General features: G+C 45.5%; 1 protein-coding gene across 1 annotated transcript in view; it reads left to right on the plus strand.

Annotated features, from left to right (window-relative positions):
- Positions 1-541: 541 nt before the first annotated feature.
- crim1 (cysteine rich transmembrane BMP regulator 1 (chordin-like)) overlaps positions 542-13132 on the plus strand; it is a 207191-nt gene continuing 194600 nt past the window's right edge. Inside the window, exons 1-2 of the mRNA XM_080200734.1 lie at positions 542-1655; positions 7878-8051. Of these exons, the coding sequence (XP_080056860.1) occupies positions 1343-1655; positions 7878-8051 (487 nt within the window). The 5' untranslated portion in view covers positions 542-1342. The remainder of the gene's footprint in view (positions 1656-7877; positions 8052-13132) is intronic.

The following is a 13132-nucleotide window of genomic DNA, read 5'->3' on the forward strand; positions in this document are numbered from 1 at the left end:
TTCATACAGGAATTAACACAGCCCAAGTGTAATGGGGCTAGCTGCCTCCTCATAATTCCACCCCTGCCAGGTTATATCCATTATTTATTATATATATAACCCACAAACATTTGTATATACATCATATATATACACAAACATTTACATAAATATCAAATATATACATACATTTACATGGATATCAATTATACAGATGCACACATTGACACCACACACACACACATTTACACAGACATCAGGCTGGCCACCCAGCAGCCAGGAGGGGTAAATAAATGAAAGGCAGGAGAATTCACAGCGCATTTCTCAGCACATCACCGCCACCCCCCTTGTAACAATGTCTGGAATGCGCGCGTGCGCACTCCGGCTGGGCTGTTGCGGGCAGGGAGAAGGAGGCGGGGTCTGATTTGAATATTCTGCTAGGGTCGGGCCAATGAGCGGGGGGAGGGGGCGGGAGCGTGGGGACGTCACAATGGGGGGGTGTTTGATTGACATGAGTGATTATTTGGGGAGGGGGGGGTGGGAGGCTGGGGAATGCGGCTGCTTGGTCCGGCCTGAGTTACTTGCTTGTATCAATGTGTGTGTATCCATGTGTCTGAGTGCGGATCCGGAGCGCTGCGCCCCGCACTCACTCACTCACTGAACTATTCCCATTAAAAACCCCAACCCTTCCCCCTTTCATATGACAGTCGCCAGCAGCCGCTTTGCTGAGATCGACCGCTTTTGCCCCAGCTACAACAGCAGCAGCAGCAGCAAGCGGCAGCAGCTACTTCTATCTACTCTCTACAGCTGCGAGGAAAACACTCCCCTCCCCATCTCTCTGCCACCCCTCCTCTCTCCTTCCCTCCCTCCCACCCACCCACCTTCACTTTGAGAAAGAAAGCAAGAAATCGGAACATTTTTTCCTGGTGTGGAAAGAACTCTCAGCTGTAAACGGACAAGTCCTGATCCTGTTGGAAGTGGAGCAGAGGGGTGGGGGTGTTGGAGAAAGAGAATCAGAAGCTGGGTCAACTTTCTTCAAGTCTTTCGCCTCAGAAAGAAACTTTTTTTGTTGTTGGATTTTTTTTCAGGAGACGGCAAAAAGAAAAGGCTTGTTTCTTTTCTCCCTTGCATGTTGCTGTCTTGTGTCGAAGTGGCATCTGTGAAGTGATCGTTCAAGAAGAGTTTCTTTTTTTTCTTGTTGGAAACTTTGGCCGTGATTTTAGAAAGTATCTTTTTTATTGTTGTTTAAAGGGAAGTTTTTTGTCCTCCCCTCTTTTTTTGTCTGGCTGGGGATTTATTTTTTGTGTGTGTTTTGTTGTGTGGTCTTTTTTTTGGAAAATTAAACATAGCGGTGCGAGGAGCAATGTTTTCTTCTGGGATGTACCTGGGTGCCAAGCTGCTGGCGGTACTGCAGCTCCTTCACTTCTTGGCTCAGAGTGGCCGGGCTCTGGTGTGTTTGCCGTGCGAGGAATCCAAATGCGAGGAGCCCAGGAACTGCCCCGGGAGTATCGTCATGGACTTCTGCGGCTGCTGCTCCACTTGCGCCCGGCAGAAGAACGAGAGCTGCGGCGGGGTGTACGGGCTGTACGGAACTTGCGATCGCGGCCTCCGCTGTGTGATCAGACCCCCTTTCAATGGCGATTCCATCACCGGCTACCAAGTCGGCCTTTGCGAAGGTAGCTTCAACTAACTGCGCGGAGATCTCTTCCTCTCTTTCTCCCTTTCATTTTCTCCATCTCTTTCTCTTTTTACCCTCTTTATTCCCTCTCATTCTTTCTTCCTCTTTTTGTTCCTCTTTTTCTTTCTCTTTTTCTTCCTCTATTTTCTCTTGCTCCCTCCTTCTTTCTCTATTTTTTCTCTTTCTCTTTCCCTTTTATATTTAATTTTCTCTTCCTCTCTGTATTTTTGTTTCACTCTTTCTCTCTCTATTTTTCTTTCTCTCTTTTTCTATCTCTCTCTTTTCCCTCTCTTTCTCTATTTCATTTCTCTTTCTTAGATTCTCTATTTCTCTATCTCTCTCGTTCTTCCTCTCCTTATTTCTTCCTTTTTCTCTCTACCTTCCTCTTTCTATTTCTTTCTCTATTTCCTTTTCTCTTTCTCTCTCCTTTCCTTTTCTCTCTCTCTCTCTCTCCCTCTCTTTATTTCTTCCCCTCTCTTTTTTCCTCTCTAGCTACCTCTCTATCTTTTCCTCTCTCTCTCATTAACATGGCGCGATGATGGCATGCTGTAACTTGGAGTGAAGTTAGATCCAGTTGCTGTTTTCCCCCGTTTCAGCTGGAGTGGAAAGGGGGACAGACCATGCCCCCCCCCCCCATCCCGCACCCTCCTCAAATCTCACATTACATTTGTACAGCCTAGCATCAGCCAAAACATGTTTTTTTGCCCCGCAGTGTTTCCCAAAAATACGAGGCATGCACCTTTGGTTGGTGGGGGGTTTGAGATTGTGTATTGGATCGCGGCTAGGTATTAACTGCATGGCTGTGGGTTTTATTTTCTGCATTCTAGTGTGATGACTGGCAAAGCATTGGATTCACTTTTTAATATATATATATGATGTATAATATAGTGCATCCCCTGATGAGGCTGCGAACTGGTTGAATGTGCAGCGATCCATATTTTTCTTTGCTTGTTAACAGATGCCTTGCTGTTTTTGGATTCGCTATTGCGAGCCCTGCCTTTGAGTGTGGGCTGCTGAGAGAGAAGTGGTGGCTGGGGGGGGGGGGGTGCGGTGGGGGGAGGTTGACAGGAATGTTTGCTATGTCTCATTACGGATCGGCTTCTAAGATTTTGGAGGCTGTGGCTGTTGCCTCCGGGAAGACAGTGCGAGCTGTCGGGAGGCAATGCTTTCTCTCTCTCTCTCTGTCTCTCTCCCTGTCCTTGTGTGTCGGGGACGCAGCAGACACACACGCAACACGCCAAGAGTAACTTTTCCTGGTAACTTTCACCTATTCCCTTAGCTGATTGCTGTCACTGAAACTACAGGTGTGGAGCACAATAGTACCAAATCACTCTGATGCTTAGTCTTTAGTTGAATAGGATACAGTGATAAGGGCGAAACACCTTGCCCACTGAGTGTACCAGGCTACCCTGGGCAGTGGCATCGCACTCCGCTGCTTAATCCGCTCACGTACTCGCTTTTAATCCGCACCAGAGCTGTACCTGTGAATAAAGCTCTTGGAAAGCAGGGTCTGTTTTTATTCCCTCTGGAAGCTCCTTAAGACTCTCAAATTGGCGAGAGGAGCAAAAACATAAATGTCATCCAAATTTCCCCCCCCCCCCCCCCTCAAAGATATTGAAAACATTTGCCTTCTGCAGATTTGGCTTTAGCGCGACAGACTTTTCGAAGGGTAGGGGAGGGGGTGGGGAACGGCGTAAGCAAGTCCGCTGCCTTGAGTTTTCTTCCTGCAAAGACAGGCGGCAGCAATGAGCCTTGGAGAGGGAGAGGGAAAAGAAAAGAATTTCTCACGAAGGAGCAGACTAAACAATAAGCGAATTCAAATTATATTGTCCGGGAACTTAAATGGATCGTTTACGTGCCTGTCCAGCCGACTGTCACACTTAGCACTCATCCCATCTTGTTGCTGAGGTCTTGGTGGGGTGGCTAGGCAGGAGAGTCCAGGGTTTCTGGGGGACCGGAAAGTGGAGCTGACACCACACTCCGCAGCGATGGTCTTATTGAAATGATGGGAGGGGGAACAGGCTTGAGGGGCTGAATGGCCTGGAGCCAAGCCCCCATGTTCCTAATGTTTCAGACTATGAGGGGTAGGGAAAAATAGCATGCGTGAGAAATGTGTTTGTTTTGTAAAGGTAACTCAACATCTGGCCTTGGGAGCAAGAGTTTTCTTCCAATTTCCTAGGCAGCAAGAATGTCAGTGTTCAAGAAACATCCCCCCCCCCCCCACTTCTTATCCTGAACGTTTTGGAGCCCTCCACCCTCTCTCCTTCATATCCCAAGGATTTCCTTTACTGTACCACTGGGACCTTTTGCAGGCTCATTTCCAACCCTGGAGCACATGATATAGCAAAACAAGAGTTGAGTGCTTAAGATGACACAAAGGAGAAGTGGCTCCAGCACACTCCGAAGCCCACCAACTGTACTTCCTAACTTTTAACAAAACAAGGTTTATGTTTGTGTTTTATATGTCTAATTTTGGCATGAAATTCTGGAGCAGAAGTTGGCAGGGGAGTGTTGGTTAAGCATGTTATTTCAGGCTCCTCAGTGCCTCAGCAGGTTTAACTACTGAGCACCCAAGCCCAGGTCTTGGTTAATGTCACGGTTAGATGTTAGCCAGAGAGTGAGGATGCTCTGGTAGATGGAACAACTTAGTCTGAGTTTCAAATGATGGAAAAATTGGAAATAGCACCAAAGAACCACAGTAATTATACAGATGGAGGATATTTGAAGCACAGTTCTTTAGGTGGAGCTAATCTGTTTTCATATATTCATAGAACCCCTACAATGCAGGAGGAGGCCATTTGGGCCATTGAGTCTGTACTGACTCTCCAGAAGAGCATCCTTCCCAGGCCCCCCCCCGCAACACAGCCTATTCCAGTAACCCCACACATTTACCATGGCTAACCCACCTAACCTGCACATCTTTGGACTGTGGAAGGAAACTGCAGCACTCAGAAGAAACCCTCGCAAACGCAGTGAGAATGTGCATACTCCACACAGACCGTAACGAGGCCAAAATCAAGCCCAGATCCCTGGTGCTGTGAGGCAGCAGTGTGTTAACCACTGTGCCATTCAACTTTTTCCCCCCATCCTTTGATATTCTTCCTTTATAAATGGTGCTATAGCCTCTGCCCCGATATCTATGTGAGGTGAGGTGTTGTGGTGTTGCTGTGTGTGAAATGATTTCTTCCTGATTTCCCTCCATTCTAGTTCTCACAGCGCCAGGCTCCCAGGTTTGATTCCTGGCTTGGGTCACTGTCTATGTGGAGTCTGCACTTCAACCCATGTCAACGTGGGTTTCCTCAGGGTGCGCCGGTTTCCTCCCACAGTCCAAAAGACATGCTGATTAGGTGCATTGGCCATGCTAAGTTCTCCCATAGTGTACCCGCACCGGAGTGTTGCAATGAGGGGATTTTCACAGTAACTTCATTGCAGTGTTATGTAAGTCTACTTGTGACAAATAGATAAATATACTTTTTCTATCTGCACACTGTGGTTCCCTGGTCCCAGAAGGCACTGACAATGTACAACATTAGCTCTGGCATCCAACAAGAGTTAGCAAAGGGCAAAGCAGAGATATTGGACCCAATAGCATCAGTGACCTCAGCTGGAGCCTGGTAGGATGAGGCCAGAATCAGTCTCAGCCAAGGTGCCACATCCAGTCAGGCAAGATTGGCAGAAAATACCGACCAACTGGCTGCTGGGCCATCAAAGGGAAGCCATAGTGTGGAAGGAGTCAGTGCTTGTACGAGGGGAGGACATTGACAAGAGGAGGAACCACAAGGTCCCAGAGAACATCCTGGACCCAGTGAGAACTTAACCTACCTAATAAGGAGTCCGTTGCCTGTACAAGAGAAGAGCAGAACATTGACATGGAAAGAAGGGAATTGTATCCTAAATCTTAAAAACTTATAGCCTAGGAGAATTATCTGATAATTGAGACGTGGGCCACAGTGCAAGTGGGATAATGCAATCACTGATGAATTTATTACCATGCACTATATTTATATCCACTTCAAATTAAAAATAAATTCAAAGTTCTGTGAAACAAGTAAATTTCGCAATTGCCTTTTCCACAGTATTCATTCCCCACCTTAGTACCTCAAGATTTTTTTTATTGAAAAATTAATAAGTGCTGCATATTGTATTGACTAGAGTTAGTGAGCTGATAGCATGTTAACTGCAGTCTATTATCCCAGCTGTGACCTCCTCCATGCTTCGACTGCTGAGAAGGGCTGACACAGGTTCCTGGTTAGAATCGAAGGGCCGACAAGAGGAATAAGCATGTTGAGCTAACGTTGTATCTGGTGCCTTCTGGAGCAGGGAACCACAGTGTGCTGATGACACTGGAATGGAGGAGAATCTGAAGAAGTCATTTCACACATAGCGACACTGACCGCAACACCACCACAAGTGGCTGTCGGGCAGAAAAAGAATTGGATGAACATCTGAAAAGGAAGAATGGGGAGAAAAAAATGGCTGGGAAATGGATTAAAACAGATAACTCCACCTAAAGGAACTATGCTCAAATATCCTCAGTATAGTAGCACTTGAGGCAAAGAGAGCAAAGAGAATCAAAGGACATGGGTGGGGGAGGATGGGATCAGCCATGATCTTAATGAATGGTGGAGCAGGCCCAAAGGGCTGAATGGCCTCCTGCTCCTATCTTCTACGTTCTATAATTACTGTGATTTTGTTTTGGTGGTAGCTCCATTTTTCAGGTATTTTAAATCCAAGTTTCATTTTGCATGGCTATCACTGTGAAACTTTTTTTCTTTTATTTCTTGCAATGTCAAAGATCTCTACCATGTTATCTCCATGAAATGCAAAAGGAAACTTTATAATTGATGAGGGAAAGCTGCCGGTGAGGTCCAAGTGGCTATGCAGGATAGTTGTATGGAAGCTCCCCTAGTGACGCTGATAGGTAAATGCAGGAGGTGGTGAGACGCTGAACCATATTCAGCATGGATCAGTCTCTTGTATGCACTGAAATAGCTGTCCTCAGGGTTGATGGGAGTGCGGCGTGGGGGGGTGTGGCATTGGGTGGTGGTGGGATGGTGGAGTAATCCATCCTCGAGATGGTTGAGACACAGTGGAAGCTCTTGCCACAAGTCAACAGTGAATGAGCTGGAAGGTGCAAGTCAGACAAGGACACGTTCTTACACAACCACAGTTCATTAGTCATCTGTCAGCACCTCATGGTTTAAGCTGGCACATGTACATTGGACACTTGGGGGCGGTACAGCAGAACTCCTGTTACCTGTGGAACTGGCATAACGTGAATCAGCAGATAGTGGAGAGGAAAAAATGGCACAAAGATGGGTATAAGCAGAATTCAAGATAAATGTGTAAAAGATGCAAAATATAGTACAATTTGTGATATTATTTTATCAAATAATTTTACCATATCATTTAGTTTTGTGCACCAAGGTTCCAGGTCAAATGTCTAATTCTGACAGGTAGTGGAAGAAGATAAAAGATCAGTTCTGTTTTTCTTTTTAAATCTGTGCCTGCCATGATTTGATACGCTCCTTGTTAACTGAAGAATGTTCAGAATGAGTAACTGAAAATACAGTTGCAGGTGTGTGTGTGTGTGTGTGTGTGTGTGTGTGTGTTGTGTGTGTGTGTGTGTGTGTGTGTGTGTGTGTGTGTGTGTGTGTGTGTGTGTGTGTGTACGCTAGGACTGTGAATAACTTGAAGCTAGCCGGTGAGATCGCTCTTTGGGGTCCCCTTTGTGCTTGGTGTCCACGCCACATCTGTGTCACACATTTCCAATGATAGTTTCTGACGTTATTATTGTGGGGTGCTGGCAGTGCTGGGAGCATTTAAATACTCATTATTTTTAAAGGCACTGTGCTACTCAAAACTTAAGTACTGTAGGACATACATGGGATGCTTAAGTACTTTTATTTATTGTCTCTGATCAATTCTGACATTCCCCTTTAAAGCCCTGGCTGAATCTGAGTGCTTTAGAGAAAGAAAATTAAAAATTAAAAAGAAAAGTTTGGAGCCAAATCATGTGGGAAGTGATGAGTTATTGAGAGGTAGAGAGAACACTTCATATGTCTCACATAAACAAGTGTTTGGGAGCCAGTCCACCAATCAGTGACTAAACTAGTGCCAAGATTGTGACTAGTTTGATACTTAAGCACAGTTTACAGCAACATGTAAATGGTAGGCTTATTTTGATCCTGGCCATGTTCTGAAAATACTTTTCTTTCAGACGAGAGCTGGGAAGACGACCAACTTCTTGGACTCGAGCCCTGCAATGAGAACCTAGCAACAGGCTGCAACATAGTCAATGGGAAGTGTGAGTGTGACACCATTCGGACCTGTAGCAATCCATTCGTCTTTCCCAGCCGGGAAAGCTGTCTTCTGGCATTGAAGCAGATTGAAGGTAAGTCAGCCCTGGATATCGCCAAAGCATTGAAGATCAGGAGTTGTGAATTTGGCATTGTCTTCTGTCCCAGGTCATGCTAAATGTTGGTCACATATAGAAACTGACAGTGTAGTGGGCGTGGGCAAATAGAGAATTGATGAGGTCACCCTGTAGGGAGCCCTTTAAACTGATATCTATCTTCAATCCACACCCACTGAAAACCAGATTCTCCCTTTCTCTCTCTTTTCTCATTGTTTGCACTCATATTTATTCTGTCACAGAGTTCTGGGTGCTCCAAAGCAGCAGCTCTACTGCTTAAGTTTCCATTTGTTATCTGGCTGCTATTTCTGTAGTTCCACAAAGTTATTTTTACCAAACTTTCGGTAGAGGAGGAAGCTGTTCAGCAAGACTTGGGGATCCCAATCCTCTGCTTTCCCCTGGACCCAGTAATATGTTGCTCGTTTTCCCAATTGTCACTCCTCTCTCTTCTGGAAAAGTGCTTTTAGAACCAGAGGAGATTTATAGGGCAGGAACAGGCCATTCAGCCCATCACGACTGTGCCAACTGAAAAATAAAAAAATTAGTACTAGCCTTCCAGCCTTTGACCTTGAAGGTTGCGGCACTTCAGGTGCAGATCCAGGTGCCTTTAAGGGTTTCTTCCTCAAACACTCAGACTAGGCAGCAAATTCCACACACCCACCACTACTTGGGTGAAGAAGCTTCTTCCCACGTCACTCCTAATCCTTTACCAATCACCTCAAGTCAGTGGCCCCTGGTAATTGACCTCTCAGGAAACAAGTCTTTCCTGTCTATCCTATCTAAGCCTATCTGATAATCTTGTACACTTCAGTTACGTCACCCCTTGTCATCCTCTGCTCTGAGGAACACAATCCTAGCCCATCCTCGTAGCCGCAATTTTCAAGCCCTGGCAACATTCTTCCAAGTCTTCCCTGTACCCTCTCCACAGAAATGATGTCTTTCTTGTAATGTGGTGACTAGAACTGTGCACGAAATGCCAGCCACGAAACTTTAAAAACAATCGCTCAAGGGTGTGGGAATAACGGACCCAATCAGCACTCGGAAAGATATGAGGGGGAGGTGGCCGAACGCGTGGTTAACCAGTGAGGTTTCCAGGGGGCTTATGACAGTGAGAAGCCGTGTAGAAAAAGCAGATGGGTTCACATGGGGAATTGGAGTAATTCCCTCTGTGGCAAGAGAGTTGAAGGCCCTTTAAGTGATAGTAAAGTGTTGGAGATTGGAGCAATGGTAGGATGGGGTTTGAGTAAATGTTTCCGGGGGCAGAAAATGGAATGTAGCAAATGGGCCGTTCAGCGGCATTTGCTGCTGTGTCCTGTCCAATGAGAAGAGGTATTAAGAAAATTTCGAGTAGGTCAATGTTGACAGGATATCTTGTACCCAGCCAATGGCAAGTCCAACAACACCCTTTAAATTGGTCTAAAGGAGCTGTGCGCCTTATACAGACAAGAGTATACAGTGAGCACCGCAACATTTCAACACTGGAATCTGTAACTTAGAATCATAGTTGGCATTAGTATTGCAACCAGCAAAGGAGGGCAGAACACAGGTTCGATTTCACAGCACCCTCCCCATGCCCTGTTCCTGGGGGGTGGGGGTGGACAGAGTGAAATCATCCTGAATGCCTTGTAGGAAAGAATTTCCCCCTTTGGAGTCAGAATACCAGCAGTGGCACTAAAATGGGGATCCTGGCCTGAGCCTACACAATTTACGGTGAGCTGGATAATGAGTTGCCATTGGGCACGCTTGCCATCCATTTCAGGCCAGTGGGTGGGGTCCCTAGGCTGGAGGAACTATAGGATTCTCTCCTGCAGTTACACATCAGCATCCTCGGTGTCCAAGGTAGGAACTGCTGATGCCCACAGAGAAAGAGAGAGAGAGAGAGGACGGCGCCTCAAAATTGAGATGCCTCATGAAGACAAGGTTAAAAATAAAGGTTTAAAAGTGGGCACAGCTGGCATGACGTAATCAACTGATCATAGACTAGTACAAGTGGGTCTGGAATAAGGTGACCCTGGGGGAATGAAGAATCCATTGACAGATGGGTAGAAATTGAATGATCTCGGGGATACGTTTTGGAGCAGAGACCTCAGTTTTTAAGTCTGTGCTCCAGAGCTGATTACCAGCTGCGTCTGTGTGATGAACCCATTGTTATTGGAGCTTCTCTGCTCTTTCAGAGAAAGGGTGTCTTGGTAAAGGGACAACAAAATATCTTTGGGAAGTATTAGTAAATTTTTGTTTAAAGGAGAGTGCGTGCATTATGTAGCGCCTTTTACACCATCAAGATGCCAAAGCATATTATAGCTAATGTGGTACTCCTTAAGCATAGCCGCTGTGGCAACATGAGAAAACACAAGGTCCTTGAAATGGGACAAATGAGGTATGTGACCGCATAATATCAATGGTGAATTTTAGCATTTACAGAGACACTTGTTTTCTGAAACTTGAAATTTGATTCAAATCTTACTTTGCTCATAATGGTTAATGTTTAATGCTTTGGAGGTTGAAGTGTTGACTCATAGGTAGGTGTGTGTGTGTCTTTATGTGTATCAGTTGTGTGCGTCAGTGTGTGCACATGTGTCTGTGTATCCGTGTGCATGTGCATCTGTGTGTGTCTGTGTATGAATGTGTGTGTGTGCGTGCATAGGTAAGTGCTTGTGGGTAACTGTGTGGATAAGCGAGGATAAGTGTGTGTCTGTATGTGTGTATGAATGTACTTGTGTAAATGTGTGTGGATAAGTGTGCATGGGTAAGTGTGGATAAGTTTGTGTGTGTGGGTAAGTGTGAGTGGGTAAGTGTGGATAAGTGTGTGGGGGTAAATGTGGATAAGTTTGTGTGGGTAAGTGTGGGTAAGTTTGTGTGTGTGGGTAAGTGTGAGTGGGTAAGTGTGGATAAGTGTGTGTGGGTAAGTGTGGATAAGTGTGTGGGGGTAAATGTGGATAAGTTTGTGTGGGTAAGTGTGGGTAAGTTTGTGTGTGTGGGTAAGTGTGGATAAATTTGTGTGTGTGGGTAAGTGTGTGTGGGTAAGTGTGGATAAGTGTATGGGGGTAAATGTGGATAAGTTTGTGTGGGTAAGTGTGGGTAAGCTTGTGTGTGTGAGAAAGTGTGGATAAATTTGTGTGTGTAGGTAAGTGTGGATAAGTGTATGGGGGTAAATGTGGATAAGTTTGTGTGGGTAAGTGTGGGTAAGTTTGTGTGTGTGAGTAAGTGTGGATAAATTTGTGTGTGGGTAAGTGTGTGTGGGTAAGTGTGTGTGGGTAAGTGTGGATAAGTGTGTGTGGGTAAGTGTGGATAAGTGTGTGGGGGTAAATGTGGATAAGTTTGTGTGGGTAAGTGTGGGTAAGTTTGTGTGTGTGGGTAAGTGTGGGTAAGTTTGCGTGTGTGGGTAAGTTTGTGTGTGTGGGTAAGTGTGGATAAGTTTGTGTGTGTGGGTAAGTGTGGATAAGTTTGTGTTTGTGGGTAAGTGTGGATAAGTTTGTGTTTGTGGGTAAGTGTGGGTAAGTTTGTGTGCGTAGGTAAGTGTGGATAAGTTTGTGTGTGTGGGTAAGTGTGGATAAGTTTGTGTGTGTGGGTAAGTGTGGGTAAGTTTGTGTTTGTGGGTAAGTGTGGATAAGTTTGTGTTTGTGGGTGAGTGTGGGTAAGTTTGTGTGTGTGGGTAAGTGTGGGTAAGTGTGCGTGGGTAAGTGTGGATAAGTTTGTGTGCGTGGGTGAGTGTGGGTAAGTTTGTGTGTGTGGGTAAGTTTGTGTGTGTGGGTAAGTTTGTGTGTGTGGGTAAGTGTGGATAAGTTTGTGTGTGTGGGTAAGTGTGGATAAGTTTGTGTGTGTGGGTAAGTGTGGATAAGTTTGTGTTTGTGGGTGAGTGTGGATAAGTTTGTGTGTGTGGGTAAGTGTGGGTAAGTTTGTGTGTGTGGGTAAGTGTGGATAAGTTTGTGTTTGTGGGTGAGTGTGGATAAGTTTGTGTGTGTGGGTAAGTGTGGATAAGTTTGTGTTTGTGGGTGAGTGTGGATAAGTTTGTGTGTGTGGGTAAGTGTGGGTAAGTTTGTGTGTGTGGGTAAGTGTGGGTAAGTTTGTGTGTGTGGGTAAGTGTGGATAAGTTTGTGTGTGTGGGTAAGTGTGGGTAAGTTTGTGTGTGTGGGTAAGTGTGGGTAAGTTTGTGTTTGTGGGTAAGTGTGGGTAAGTTTGTGTTTGTGGGTAAGTGTGGGTAAGTTTGTGTGTGTGGGTAAGTGTGGATAAGTTTGTGTGTGTGGGTAAGTGTGGATAAGTTTGTGTGTGTGGGTAAGTGTGGGTAAGTTTGTGTGTGTGGGTAAGTGTGGATAAGTTTGTGTGTGTGGGTAAGTGTGGGTAAGTTTGTGTGTGTGGGTAAGTGTGGGTAAGTTTGTGTTTGTGGGTAAGTGTGGGTAAGTTTGTGTGTGTGGGTAAGTGTGGATAAGTTTGTGTGTGTGGGTAAGTGTGGATAAGTTTGTGTGTGTGGGTAAGTGTGGGTAAGTTTGTGTGTGTGGGTAAGTGTGGATAAGTTTGTGTTTGTGGGTAAGTGTGGGTAAGTTTGTGTTTGTGGGTAAGTGTGGATAAGTTTGTGTTTGTGGGTAAGTGTGGATAAGTTTGTGTTTGTGGGTGAGTGTGGATAAGTTTGTGTGTGTGGGTAAGTGTGGGTAAGTTTGTGTGTGTGGGTAAGTTTGTGTTTGTGGGTAAGTGTGGGTAAGTTTGTGTGTGTGGGTAAGTGTGGATAAGTTTGTGTGTGTGGGTAAGTGTGGATAAGTTTGTGTGTGTGGGTAAGTGTGGGTAAGTTTGTGTGTGTGGGTAAGTGTGGATAAGTTTGTGTTTGTGGGTAAGTGTGGATAAGTTTGTGTTTGTGGGTGAGTGTGGGTAAGTTTGTGTGTGTGGGTAAGTGTGGGTAAGTGTGCGTGGGTAAGTGTGGATAAGTTTGTGTGCGTGGGTAAGTTTGTGTGTGTGGGTAAGTGTGGGTAAGTTTGTGTGTGTGGGTAAGTGTGGGTAAGTTTGTGTGTGTGGGTAAGTGTGGGTAAGTTTGTGTGTGTGGGTAAGTGTGGGTAAGTTTGTGTGTGTGG

Source organism: Carcharhinus amblyrhynchos, chromosome 12, assembly GCF_965287045.1.
Source record: "Carcharhinus amblyrhynchos chromosome 12, sCarAmb.v2.hapA, whole genome shotgun sequence".
Lineage (NCBI taxonomy): Eukaryota > Metazoa > Chordata > Chondrichthyes > Carcharhiniformes > Carcharhinidae > Carcharhinus > Carcharhinus amblyrhynchos.